The sequence below is a fragment of the Rhinopithecus roxellana genome, chromosome 16 (genome assembly GCF_007565055.1).
Source record: "Rhinopithecus roxellana isolate Shanxi Qingling chromosome 16, ASM756505v1, whole genome shotgun sequence".
Classification (NCBI taxonomy): domain Eukaryota; kingdom Metazoa; phylum Chordata; class Mammalia; order Primates; family Cercopithecidae; genus Rhinopithecus; species Rhinopithecus roxellana.
In genome coordinates, this window is record NC_044564.1 from 15,909,787 (window position 1) to 15,924,075 (window position 14,289).

Below are 14,289 nucleotides of genomic sequence, written 5' to 3' on the forward strand. Positions count from 1 at the left end.
ACCTGGTGGGAGGTGACTGGATCATGGGGGCGGTTTCCTCTATGCTGTTCTTGTGGTAGTGAGTGAGTCAGTCAGTTCTCATGAGATCTGCTTGTTTGATAAGTGTCTGGTGCTTCCCCCTTTCGCTCTCTCTCTCCTGCCAACATGGAAGGCGTGCCTTCCTTCCCCTTCACCTTCTGCCATAATTGTAAGTTTCCTGAGGCCTCCCTAGCCATGTGGAACTGTGAGTCAATTAAGCCTCTTGTTTATAAACTACCCAGTCTCAGGTAGTATCTTTAGAGCGGTGTGAGAATGGAATCTCACACCAGGAATCTGAGGGAGGAGAAAGGCTGCACCACACACCATCACTTCCCTGTATTTGCTCCGATTTGAGGGCAGTACCTGCCCAGTCAGCCCATGATCCCAGACCCTCCCAGCTCCCGCCCGGCTCACCCACCGTGCACCTCCAGCTGCAGGTCCTGGCTGCTGTTCCCCGCCACGTTGCTGCACTCACAGGTGTATGTTCCTTCCTGAGCCAGCTGGGCCTGTCCCAGGTACAGCAGCCTCCCCACAGCTGACACCTGCTGGAGGCCAGCCCCCTCCCCTGGGAGGGGTTGACCTGGGTGTAGGGAAAAAGAAACTCCTGGTCCAGGGCATTTGCAAGGACATGATGTCTTTCCACCTGCAAAGTTCGTCCTCCCACCCATTCTTGCCAACTCTTGCTCATCCTTCAGGTGTCCATTTAGACACTACCTCTTCCAGGAAGCCTTACATGAGTGCCATATCTGGTCCTGGTGCCTCTTCTGAGCTCCTCCCTATCCCCCTAGGTTTCTCTCCATCACAGATCTGCCTACAGTGCCCCATCTGAATCTTACCCTGGCCTGGGCCCTCTGGAATGGCAGACCCTGCCTCAATTTCCTTCTGGGATCCTTTTTTTTTTTTTTTTTTTGAGACAGAGACTCGCTGTGTTGCCCAGGCTGGAGTTCAGTGCCATGATCTCAGCTCACTGCAACTTCTGCCTCCTGAGTTCAGGTGATTCTCATGCCTCAGCATTCCGAGTAGCTGGGATCACAGGTGCACACCAACACACCCGGCTAATTTTTGTATTTTTTAGTAGAGACGGGGTTTCACCATGTTAGGCTGGTCTTGAACTCCTGACCTCAGGTGATCCACTGCCTCAACCTCCCAAAGTGCTGGGATTACAGGCGTGAGCCACCGCGACCAGCCCCCCCCCCCCCCGGGATCCTTAGTGGCTCCCCAGGGCCTGGCACACAGCAGGGCTCAATAAAGGCTATTGACAGAATGACCATCCATTTGGCTATAGTGGCCTAAGGAGGATGACCAGGCAACTGGTAGACCTGGCATCAAGAAGACCCCTTGTAGGGCCGGGCGCGGTGGCTCACGCCTGTAATCCCAGCACTTTGGGAGGCCGAGACGGGCGGATCACGAGGTCAGGAGATCGAGACCATCCTGGCTAACATGGTGAAACCCCGTCTCTACTAAAAATACAAAAAACTAGCCGGGCGAGGTGGCGGCGCCTGTAGTCCCAACTACTCGGGAGGCTGAGGCAGGAGAATGGCGTGAACCCGGGAGGCGGAGCTTGCAGTGAGCTGAGATCTGGCCACTGCATTCCAGCCTGGGTGACAGAGCGAGACTCCGTCTCAAAAAAAAAAAAAAAAAAGAAGACCCCTTGTAGGAGGAGGATTTGTCAACCTTGACCTACTGGATTAAACCCTTCCATCTCTGTTTCTAGAGAAGCAGACCTCTGGACTGGGTCATGACTCAATATGCATGTCCCAGCAGGGAAGCAGACCCAGTGGCCACCTGACATTGCTTCCTTCCTCTCTGTCCTGGTGACCTCAGCTTGTCTTGCTACTCCCAGGCTGCTTCCTAGCCCAGATCTCTCCTCTGAGCTCCAGACACCTGTCTCTCCCTGTCCACTTGACACCTCACTAGGCGTTTAGCAGATGTCTCAAGATTAATTCACCCCAAATGCTAGGTCTTTCTACCATACCTGCCCCTGGGGTCTCCCATCCTGGTAATGGCAGCTCCATTCTCTTCCATCATCCCTGATTCCCCACCTCCTCTCATTCCTCCATCCGAGCAGCATTCCTGCCCCAGGACCCTTGCACTTACCCTTACCTCCGCCTGGGCTGCGTTTCCCTGTGATATTCTCATGTTCAGCCCTGACCTTTTCAAGTCTGCTTGGTCAGGCATTCCTGGCCACCCAACTTAAAACTGCAAATCCTACAACCCCCCAGGATATCTTCCCCGGCTTCCTAGCTTTATTTTTCTCCATAGCATTTATCATTTAGGGTACTGAGTCATGTACTAACTGTGTGTTTATTATCTGACTGCCCCCACTGTGAGGGTGGGGATCTGTTTTATCCTCTGCTGTATTTCCAGTGCCTAGAACAGGGCCTGGCATAGTCGCTCAATAAATATCGGTTAAATTGGCTGAGTGCGGTGGCTCATGCCTGTAATCCCAGCACTTTGGGAGACCGAGGTGGGCAGATCACCTGAGGTCAGGAGTTCGAGACCAGCCTGGCCAACATAGTGAAACCCTGTCTCTACTAAAAATATATAAATTAGCCGGGCATGGTGGCACCTGCCTGTAATCCCAGCTACTTGGGAGGCTGAGGCAGGAGAATCACTCCAACCTAGAAGGCGGAGGTTGCAATGATCTGAGCTTGCACCACTGCACTCCAGCCTGGGCAACAGAGCAAGACGCTGTCTCAAAAAAGAAAAAAAATTGGTGAAGTGAATTCCAAATGTTTTTTGAGCACCTTTTTTGTACATACACTGAACTTGGAATTCAGTGGCGGTCAAGGTGGTGACTCACAGGGGTCACAGACTAATGGAAGAACACACACAGAAGGACTAATGTGGGTCACATGACAAGTGACAGGGACTGCATCAGGGAGGTTCTGTCCCAGCCTGGCAGTCAGGGAGGGCTTCCTGGAAGAAGGGACGTCTGAAGTGAGGCCTGAAGATCAATCCAGCTCTTACTGGCAGAGCAGGACCAGGGGCTCCTGCAGCCTCACAGATTGAGGAGAGAGGGGCTGGGGGAAGCGTCACTTCTGTAACCAGCATCCCCACCCCCTCGAGCCATAAGCCCCCCCATCTCAGCTAGGTTCTGGGGTGGGGGTAACCAGTGGGGGCTGGGCATAGCCTCCTTGTGCCTGGCAATGAGGTGGGGCTGGGCAAGGGCAGCCATCCTACCGTCCTTCCTCCAGGAGATCTTGGGGAAGGGGATGCCCCGGCATTCACAGGACAGCCTGGTAGGATGTCCCTCGATCACAGTCAGGGTGTGGGATTCCCTCGAGGGGAACACTGGAGCAACTGAGTCAGAGTAGAGAGAGGGTTAGTGGGGGTGGGACTGGGATGGGGAGGGGATGAGCAAGGCAAGGGCAGGCTGGGGGAGGGCTGTGTCCTGGGACCCAATCAAGGCAACAGCCCCCTCCCCGTGCCCAGCCCGGGAGACCCTCACCCCAGACGTTGAGATTGTAATGCTTCTCTGAGTGGCCGGCCTGATTCAGTGCCTCACAGGTGTAGCGGCCCGCATCCCACACGTCGGCTCTGTCCACCTGGCCGAGAGCAGAGACCCCCCCCATGGGTAGGGACAGCACAGAGACGGGTGAGCCCTGGATAGACTGTGTGACTGCAGGCACATCACGTGACCTCGCTGAGCCCCAGGTTCCCCACCTGGAGCACAGGGCAGGGACAGCATCTCCCCACCAGCTGCACCAGGAAGTTTCCAGAAGCCGGTGCCTGTGGTGGGCCTGAGAAGGGCCCCCTGGATGGCAGCCCTGCCAGCCTCCCCACCTTCACATCCACGGCCCAGATCTGCTAAGGGGAAGGCATGTGACTGGATCAGACCTGCTCCTGCCTTTCATCTGCTGCCAGCCTCTTTGGAAAGCCCAAGAAAACAGACCCGAAGAGAAGGTGGAGGAAGAAGACTGGTGGGGTGCAGGGGACCTGTGCTCAGGGGTCAGATCCTGACATGGGGTGCTGGGGCTAGGCTGTGGCTTTGAAGAATGAACGGAAGGAGGGGAAGCCAAATGGCAGTGCTCTGAGTTGGGAATGATCATATCACAAGGTGTAGAGGGGTGGGAGGAGGAGCAGGCAGGTGAGGTAGGTTCTAACCCAACAGCTGGTGCCACTCAGCTGATTCAGGGGCCCTGAGGGAGGCCCTGAGGACCCAGTCCTGGGGTTTTGTCCCCCATCCCCTGGGAGGAAGAGGGCTTGTAGGTCACTGAGCTGGGGCACCTGCAGGCCCCATCCTGCCTGTGGCCCGAGATGGAGGCCTGCTTGGCTGACTGGGGACCTGCACACCTGCAGCAAGGCTTTGTCTGCAGAGAGGTGGACTCCAGGCCGTGGTTCCAGGGGCCGCCCGTCCTTCCACCAGCTCAGCACAGGAGGGGGCATGGCGTGACTCTGGCACTCCAGGGCCACTGAGTCATTGGCCACGACGGACACATTCAGCTCTTCTCCGAGGATACTCGGGGGCACTGTGGGAGGGGACAGGAGAGGGGCTCCCTCAGGCATATGTGGGAGGGGGCAGGAGAGGGGGTCCCTCAGGCAAGGAGGGGCCACACCTTGGGTCAGGCCTAGCTACTCGCAGCAGCCAGGAGCGCCCACCCTTCCCCTGCCTTCAGTCCTGCTTCAGAGGAGCCAGTCTGAGTAAGATTGTCGCGATATCCACATCCCAGATTTCTGCAGCATGTTTCCACGGAGGGAAACTGGGGAAGGAAACTCAGGGTCTCCCTGTGTTATTTCTTACAGATGTCTGTGAATCTACAATTATCCACAGTTATCTCAAAACTTTCTAAAATTTAAAATTTGTGTTTAAAAAAATTTTTTTAAAGCAGGTCTCAGAACCACCTTTTGCCCCTGAAACAAAAATAACCAGTGCAGCTTTGCAGGAAGGAACGCAGGGTCCAGGGGGAGAACTCCTGGGGTGGAATCCTGCCTTCCACCACTCGCTCACCATGCAAGGCCCTTGGGATGCTACTTACACTCCTGGACCTTAGTCTCCTCATCTGTAAAGTGGGGATAATGAAAATCTCCACCTGGTGGGGCTGCCATGAAGTTAAATCCAATGGCACAGGTGGGGTTCTTGGGCATACAATATGTGTTAACCATCTTCACTCCAGCAAAGGGAAAGAGCTAGAATCGAATCCTTCCTACTACCTCCCACCCAAGACTAAGTTCATTCGCTTTCTCTTTCCTTCTTTCCTTCCTTCCCTCCTTCCCTCTTTCTTTCCTTCCTTCCTTCCTTCCTTCCTTCCTTCCTTCCTTCCTTCCTTCCTTCTCTCTTTTTCTCTCTTTGTTTCTTTTTTTTTTTTTTTTTTTGACAGAGTCTGGCTCTATTGCCCAGGCTGGAGTGCAGTGACATGATCTCAGCTCACTGCAACCTCCATATCCCAGGTTCAAGTGATTCTCCTGCTTCAGCCTTTCAAGTAGCTGGGACTACAGGCACACACCACCACACCCAGCTATTTTTTTTTTTTTTTTTTGTATTTTTAGTAGAGATGGGGTTTCATCATGTTGGTCAGGCTGGTCTTGAACTCGTGACCTCAAGTGATCCACCCACCTCAACTTCCCAAAGTGCTGGGATTACAGGCATGAGCCACCGTGCCCAGCTCCCAGCGTTCCTTCTTATAGCTCCACGGAGCCCCAGAAAAACCCAGAGGAGGACATGTAAAAATAAGCTACTGTGGTTGCAGTAGCTTCGTGAGCTCAGGGGCTTACTGAGTCCCCATGGTGACCTTTGAGGTGAGTGCTATTCTTCCCATTTTGCAGATGAAGAAATGGTGGCTCAGAGAAGCAAAGTGACTAGCTCAAAGTCACAGAGGCAGGGTTTGAACCCCATGTTGGTGACACTCAAGAGCCAGCTTTCCTAACCATCACTCCATGCTGCTCCTGCTACTTCACACCGCTTCCGCCTCTCCCTGAACACAGGGCAGAACTCCTGGCTATGCGGGGCCACCTGCCCACCCTCCCACCCGTTGCGGGAGCTCACACTCCAGGGCAGGTCTGGAGCTCACTGATCCGTACTGGAAGGCAGCTGTTCTCAGGTGGGCACTCCTCCATCCACCCAGCCTCTCTCCCTTTGGAAGTGACTGGGAATGCCCCCCACCCCATCTCCTTGGAGTTGCTGCTCTGAACCACGTGCCTTTCCCAGTCTGAGACTCACTGTGGACTTGCAGGACGACATCCCGGCGGTCCTCGCCCACCGCGCTCACAGCCACGCAGGAGTACCTCCCAGAGTCGGAGGTCCGGGCGCTGGTCAAGGTGAGGACCCGTCCCCCAGGGAAGACCTGTGACCCCAGGGGGAAGCCCAAATTAGTCAATTGTCCTGCTGTTGCATACCCCAAGGGGCAGAACCCCACCTGCCCAAGCTGGCCCTGCTGCCGGGCACGCCTGGACAGACTGCCCCAGACCCTCAGAGCCCCTCATGATGCAGGGAAACTGAGGGTTGCATCTGGGCCTCTAGACCTCTGCCAGCTGGCAGGCAATGACATTGGACCTCAGGAAGAGTCCTCTAGAGCCCCTCTGTCCACTCGTCACACATGGCCAGTGAGCCCTTCGGCCAGGCCGAATTGAGACGGGCCCCAGGTACAAAATACGCCACAGACGACAAAGAGTTAATATGAAAAGAAGAATATAAAATATCTCAATAACTATTTTTTATTGATCTCATGATGAAAGGAAGCTATTTTGGATATAGTGGATTAGCTAATGTGTATTATTAACATTGATCTCACCTGTTTCTTTTTACTCAGTTTACTATGGCTACAAGAACATTTACAATGACATAGATGGTTCACGTTCATGGAATGCATCATTACCATTGGGCAGTGTGGCTCCAGCCTCTCTGTTCGGCCCTACCTCCCTCCAGCCCTCGGCCCTGGGCTATCGCTGCTTCTCCCTCACCCTAAGCTCCCAGGGCCTGACCTCTGTTCCCAGCATCCACGGGAGGTGCAGGGAGGTGAGCCGGAGTCACCCAGCCCTACTGACCTGCAAGCCAGGGGTCCCTGCAGGGGACACAGAGTTTCCATCCTTCAGCCACATCAGTATGGGGCCGGGGGCACCGGTGGCATTGCAGGTCAGCCGGACAGGGGTGTTGACCAACACAGGGCCTGGCAGGCTGGGCGCCAGCGTGATTCGAGGGGGCACTGCAGGGCAGGGGTGACATGGGGCACAGGCTGAGCCCCATTGGGGCAAAGCAGGCAGGGCCCCCTGGCTGGGCACCCCTGCAGGAGCACACAGTCACAGCAAAAGCACAAGGACAGCCATCCAGACAGGCTCTGAGCCACTCCACTGCCCCTGAGGCTACTCATTCTGTCTTTTCAACACCACCACGAAGCTTCTATAGATGGGAAACTGAGGCTTACAGAGAGGAAGTCACCTGCCCCAAGGCTGACCAGCCAGGAAGCAGCACTCGCATGCAGGCCTGTGGTCAGCAGAAGGTCATTTTTTATGGGAACAGGGAGGGGACCAAGGGACCCTGGGCAGTGCTACTTCCTAACTCAGGGGTATGAGATTAAATACCATATTACAGGCAGTCCCCTTTCAGCAGAAAATAGCCAGAAGATTCCATTGTATCTGGGAGGCATCAGTCATGATGCCCAGGGTCCCAGGCCCCTGCCCAGCTACCCACTGTTCTTAGACCCAACCTCTCCCATGGCCCATGAGGCCCAAGAGGTCCAGCCTCCATATGGCCACCAGCACCATCCTGGCCCTGTTGCCTCCTTTCAGTTTCTCAAATTCCCCACGTCTTTGCAACCTCAGGCCTTGGCAGAGACCTCAGTGTAGGTATCCAAGTGTCAAAGATGCCTTCTGGACTCCACAGGCCAGGTCAGTGCCCTGTTATAGGTGCTCAGTTGCACCTCATGTTTACCAGCTGCTATCACAATTGACAACAAGTAGTACTCTGGGGAATGATCTAATTGCTGTGTGCTCCACTGACTGAAAGCTCCCAGGTCTGTCTTATTTAGGGCTGTAGGTCCAGTGTCTGCCCCAGAGCATGGACTCAATAAATGTGGTTGGATAGAAAATGGATCAATGAAAGAATGGGTAGTTGAATGGGTGAATGGATGGTGAATGGGTGGATGGGTAGGTAGATGGATGGATGGATAGATGGGTTGATGGATGGGTGGGTGGACAGGTAGACAAATGGACAGGTGGATGGGTGAGCAGACAGGTGGCTAGATAAATGAACGAAAGGATGGTTGGGTGGGTGGGTGGGTGGGTGGATGGATGGATGGATGGATAGATGGATGAGTTGATGGACAGATGGGTGGATAGGTGGATGAGTGGATGAGTGGATGGGTGGATGGGTGGATGGGTGGATGGATGGATGGGTGGATGGATGGATGATGGATGGATGGGGTAATGGATGGATGGATGGATGGATGAGTTGATGGACAGATGGGTGGATAGGTGGATGGGTGGATGGGTGGATGGGTGGATGGATGGATGGATGGATGGATGGATGGATGGATGGATGAGTTGATGGACAGATGGGTGGATAGGTGGATGAGTGGATGGGTGGATGGATGGATGGGTGGATGGGTGGATGGATGGATGGGTGGATGGATGGATGGAAGGATGGATGGATGATGGATGGATGGGGTAATGGATGGATGGGGTGGTAGACGGATGGATGAGTGGACAGGTGGATGGACAGACTAACAGACAAATGGATGAAAAGCCAACTTTTTGGACAAGGGCCCTTAGAGGCCCAGGGATGCTCACCATTGACCCGTAGGTCAAACTGCAGCTCTGTGCTACCTGCCACATTGGATGCCACACAGCGGTAGCTCCCAGCATCAGAAAGCTGAGCTTGCTCAATGCGGAGAACTCTCCCATCTGCTGATACTGTCACTCCCATCCAAGAAGAGACAGGTTGGTGGCCCTTGAACCAGGAGACATCTGGGGAAAGGAAGAGAGATGCAAGGGGGAATGGAAGAGAGATGCAAGGGGGAATGGAAGAGAGATGCAAGGGGGAATGGAAGAGAGATGCAAGGGGGAATGGAAGAGAGATGCAAGGGGGAATGGAAGAGAGGTGCAAGGGTGCTGCCAGCCCGTCAGACTCTGCTGGTGTGGTGGGCATCCAAGAGAACCTTCCAGGGTGGCCACACTGTTTGTTCAGGCATTGGAGGTCAGAGTTCTTCATTCACAAAAGGGAGTCGGGGTGGAACCGGGCAATGTTGCCCAAGACAGGACCAAGGGTGAAGAAGAAGCCCTGTGGGCAGAGGCTGAGGCAGCCAGGAGCAGAGAGAGTCAAACTCAGCCCTGCCCTCCCCCTACCAGGAGACTCCCTCGCCTAGGGAGCATTAGAGAACGTGGACCAGCCCAAAGCAGCAGCCTCAAAGCCAGGCTGGAACACTTGTATCCGAAGCTTCCCTTCATCCTGCCAGGCTGCGCCCCCCTGGAACTCAGCAGGCATCCCCACGAGAGGGGGCAAATATCCCCAGGGCTCATAGGCCACAAGCAAAGCAGGGTGGGCCTAGTTCAGATGGGAACCGGAGAGGGGCCCTCCTCCTGGGTCACTATAAGCCTCACCCAGTCCCCTGTGCAAACACCCACAGCCAGACCCCAGCGCCCGGCCCTTTCCTCAACTGCTGGTCTACAGGGGAGGACCCTACAGACCGGATGATGACTCTGAGGTCCTGATCCTCGCCCCCAGCCCCGGACAGCCCTGTGAAGTTGACTGTGAGTAGGTGCCCTGCAGGCCTGTTTCAGACTCCGGGCTCTGGACCCTAGCAGTGCCTTGGCCCGAAGGACGTTGTTGAAGAGGAAGAGAGGAAAATGAGAGAAATGGGGGGAAAGACCTGCTGATTTCTTCCCATTACGTCCAGAGGGTCCCTGGGTCACTCGCCAGCCTCATTAGACAGTGAATTGGGCTGGAAGTAGCTTTCGGCCAAGAGGAGGGGTCTTACCAGGAGGGGGCACGCCCGAAGCCAGACACTCCAAGGTCACTGAGGCATTTTCCAGCACTGCCTTGTTGACTGGGCCTGGCTCGATGTTGGGGGGCACTAGGGGCAGACAAGGAGAGACCCAGCTTGGTAGGTGTAAGCTCTGGGCAGCTCTAATCCCAGCCATCCCAGCAGTGCTGCTCCCTGCTCCCCATAGAAAATCCTAGACAACAGGGCTCTAAAACAACTCACGTCCTCAGACTAAGCGACACCACTCCTGGAACCAAGCCCAAGACCAAAGAGCAACAGGCTGCCACCCTTACGACAATCATACAGCACCCAGCCCCTACCCCAGGACAGCCGACAGCCAGCACAGCCAGGGAAAGGGACAAGGACAGGGATTTCCCTGCAAATAAACTCCCAAAATAAGCAAAGGTAAATATGAATGTGGGCAAGGTCTGCTACTAAAAATCCCACCAAAAGCAGCCAAAAGGGACTACAGAGCTATTGCTAATGCTTTCATTTTAGGACTTTCTACTTCCTCTGAAGTTAAGTGCACAACTATGACTGAAAAACCTCCTCCCCCTCCCTAGCCACACATCCCAGCCCCAAGGGTCCCCAAGAGATCACCCAACATCCTTGGCCTGGGCCCTGCTGGCCACCCACGTCCTCACCCAGAACCTTCAGGGCCACTTCCCTCTTGCTCTCCCCAGCCAGGTTGGTAGCGGCACAAGTGTAGATGCCCTCATCCCTCAGGTCCACCTTCTCAATCTGGAGGGGAGGGGGCAGAGAGTGTGCCACAGGGCTGTCAGAGTGATGACAGGACATAGTGAGTGGCCAGGCTGCTGCTGAGCCCCGGGTCAGGAGCAGTGAGGCATGGGGACACTTTTGGCTCTGGGGGTCGGGTTTTGAGCCAAGCACTCAGATGCCAGGGATTTGTCCGATCTCCAGGCATACCGTTCCCTGTCCCCTCCAGCCGACATTTTCTCCCTCTGACAACTGAAGCTCCTAGGACTGGGAAGAGGCTGAGGCTCACCCTTTCAGGCAGAGAGGGCCCTGGGCCCTTCCTATCCCCAGTGTGCTGGGCTTTCCTCAGAGTCTCCAGGAAGCCCCCAGAGCAGCCCCTCCACCTGTGCCCAGCTGGCTCGCCAGCCCTGGGACCCCTGTACGTACCTGTAGGTTCCCCCCAAAAGCTGCCAGGGCTACACCATCCTTCCACCAACGGAGGCTTGGGGTAGGCACCCCATCCCCTATGCATTGGAGGGTCACAGGCTGCAGGAAAGGAGCTGTGATGTTCTCACCCCCAATGATACTGACAGATGGGAACTCTGGTAAGGGAAAGAGTCAGGAAGAGCCTGGGTCAGAATCAGGAGGGGTACAGTGGGCACCCAGCAACCCCCTCAATACCTGGGGGTGAGAAGGTGGCCTTGAAGGGCTGGTCAAAGGGTGGCATCTAGCTTCTGCCCACCATATCCCCCAGACACATGGCTTAGGGGAAAGAGCTCTAGACTAGGAGCCAGCAGAATAGTTATTCCCTTTAAAAATTCTCCCATCCATCTATGCACCCACACATCTATTCATGCATTTATTCATCTGCCTATCTGTCTGTCCATCCATCCATCCATCCACCCACCCATCTATCATCTATCAATCCAGCCAGCCAGCCATCTACCCACTCACCCTTCCATCCATCCACCCACCCATCCATCAATCCACTCATTCATCCACTCACCCTTCCATCCATCCCTCCACCCATCCACCCATCCAGTCATCCATCTATCCACCCACCCATTCATCCATCTACCCACTCTTCCATCCACCCACCCACCTATCCACTCATCCATCCACCCACCCACCCCACCTACCCATCCATCCATCTACCTACCCTTCCATCCATCTACCCACCCACCCATTCATCCATCTACCCACCCTTCCATCCATCCATCCATCCATCCATCCATCCATCCATCCATCCATCCATCCATTTATCCATCCACCCTTCTATCCACCCATGCTTCCATCTATCTACCCATCCATCCACCTTTCCTTCCATCCATCCATCCATCCATCCATCCGTCCATCCATCCATCCGTCCACCCATTTATCCACCCACCCATTCATCCACCCACCCACCTACCCATCCACCTATCCACCCACTGATCTATCCATGCATCCTTATGTGTGCTGAGCATCTACTCTGTGGCCAGAACTATACTCAGCCCCTAGACACAGCAGGGAAAGGCAGCTACCATGCTGCCCTCTCAAAGCTCACAGAGGTGGACAGTGGAGATGGACAACCAAATAAGTAATCCCAATGTAGTGGGTGGAGGGCTAAGGCATTGAGAGGTTGGGTAGAGCAGATGAGAAACATGGTAGAATCAAGGAAGTCTTCCTGGAGGAAGAGTATTTCAGGATATGCCTGAAAGATAAGGAGCTAGGCAAGCAAAGAGGAGGGAGAATGTTCCAAGCAGAAGGAACAGCATACGTAGACTTGAAGGTGAGAGAAAGAGGGTTGATGTATTAAAAGAACTAAGTGAAGTTCAGCGTGGTTAGCATGAAGAGAGCAGATGGAGAAAGAGGAAGCTGGGGGAGAGGAGTGATGCCTAGGGGCTGGACAGGACAGAGGATAAGTGTGGTAAGTGGCCCAGCCAGCCTCATCACACCTGCGTCTCTGTAGGGAACTGGGAAGTCCAGCCCAGAAATGCCATCCAGAGAAGACCAGCCCCATGTCCTTCCAGGCCTGCCACAGTCCTCTGGCTCCACCCACCCCTGGCATCTCAGGCTGCCCACAGCCCCAGAACCCCAGGTGCCCACTCACCATGCACAGACACCTCCACCTCGGCCCCGGCAGTGCCTGCCTCATTGGTGGCCTGGCAGGCGAAGAGGCCTGAGTGGTCCAGCTCCACATGGTCAATGTGCAGTGTGGTCCCCTGTGAGGCCACCTGCACCCCGGCCAGCTCCTCAGCTGGGCGACCATTCTGCAGCCACCTAAGGTTAGTAGGGAGGAGGGCGGGTCAACCTGAGGCCAGGGAAGGCCAGGCCAGGCAGGACAAGTGGGAAGCCTAGAAGCTCCTCCCACCTGCTCTTACCAGCCATAGCTCCAGGCCTCTTTCCCAGTCCTGGGAACAGGAAGCCTCTCTCCTGTCCACTTTCCCCACAACCTGCAAAGCACACGCTCTCTGCCCACCCCCAACCCTGGCCTCCACCACCCCAGACTCACTGGATAGTGGGTACTGGGGAGCCTGAGGCCTGGCAGGGAAGTTCCAGGGGCTGTCCCACGATGGTGGTCACCTGTCCCAAGCCTTCAGCCACCAGGAGCTGTGGGGGCACTGCAGGCAGAACACACTCCTGGGTGTTTGCAGCTGAGCAGCCACTGGCCGCAAACCCTCCCAAGTCCTCAGCGCCTTCAGAGCGAGGCCCAGCCTCACCTCACCCTCAGGTCTCCCTATCAGTGGCCGCTTCCCCAGGAGGCCTTCCAGGGCCACCCAAGGAGGGTGAAGGGACACCCTGGGCTCCTGAAAGGCTCGGGCCTGATTATTTAACATCTGCCTCCCTGGCAGACTGAGGGCTCAGGAGTCCGGGTGGCCTTGTTCCCAGCTTCATTTCCAGTGCTACACGGGGCCAGCATAGCACTAGTACCTGAGATGCTTCAGCAATGGAAGGAAGAGCAGGCGAAGGCCCTACCCACCCTGCTGGGACCACACCCACAAGCCAGCCTTAGGAAAGTCTCCGCAAAGGGCCCCTCCATTGGTAGAAGGCAGAACGAGGTTCTCCGTCCTGGGTGACCCGGCCCAGGGTCCTGGGCACGGTCAGAGACCCTTGATCCTGAGGCTCCACCCTGCCCACTCCTAGCCCTGCCAGCCCCTCAGCCCAGGCCTCAGTGTCCTCATCTGTGTCATGCGATGTGGGGACACTGGTTACTTCTCCCCACCCTCCCTCCACTCCAGGAGCTCTCTCGGGACAAGCACGCAGCAGGCCTGGGCAGAGTCCACAGCCCAGGCAGCTCTGAGTGGAGTGGGCCGGGCTCACCCTGCACCTCCACGGAGTACTGCAGCATGGCTTCCCCGGCAGGACTGCTGGCCACACAGCTGTACAGGCCCGTGGATGCCTCCCCAGGGCTCTCCAGCCTCAGCACGCTGCCTCCTGTCTCCAGCTGAGACTCGTTGCTCTCTGCTACGGGCAGCCCCTCGTGGTGCCAGGTGAGGGTTGGGGGCGGGTGGCCTCTGGCCACGCACTCCAGCGCCACGGGCCTCCCAGCCACAGCCTTCACCACGTATGGTCTTCCACCGGCGCCCTCGATGGTGGGTGGGACTGGAAAAGAGGCAGGGGGTGGCTTGGGGACCGCAGCCGGACACCAACCTGTTCTCATCTCAGCCCAATAGGC

At 55.9% G+C, this 14,289-nt stretch overlaps 1 protein-coding gene across 1 annotated transcript in view; it reads right to left on the reverse strand.

Moving 5' to 3' along the window:
• The window catches only part of LOC104660547 (hemicentin-2), a gene marked incomplete at its 5' end in the record, with an annotated part of 104,775 nt that overhangs the window by 72,500 nt on the left and 17,986 nt on the right, over positions 1-14,289 (reverse strand). Inside the window, 13 exon segments of the mRNA XM_030920133.1 lie at positions 437-598; positions 3,202-3,321; positions 3,470-3,566; positions 4,315-4,490; positions 6,179-6,302; positions 7,003-7,160; positions 8,743-8,919; positions 9,930-10,025; positions 10,580-10,676; positions 11,079-11,233; positions 12,724-12,893; positions 13,126-13,234; positions 13,935-14,216. Of these exon segments, the coding sequence (XP_030775993.1) occupies positions 437-598; positions 3,202-3,321; positions 3,470-3,566; positions 4,315-4,490; positions 6,179-6,302; positions 7,003-7,160; positions 8,743-8,919; positions 9,930-10,025; positions 10,580-10,676; positions 11,079-11,233; positions 12,724-12,893; positions 13,126-13,234; positions 13,935-14,216 (1,923 nt within the window).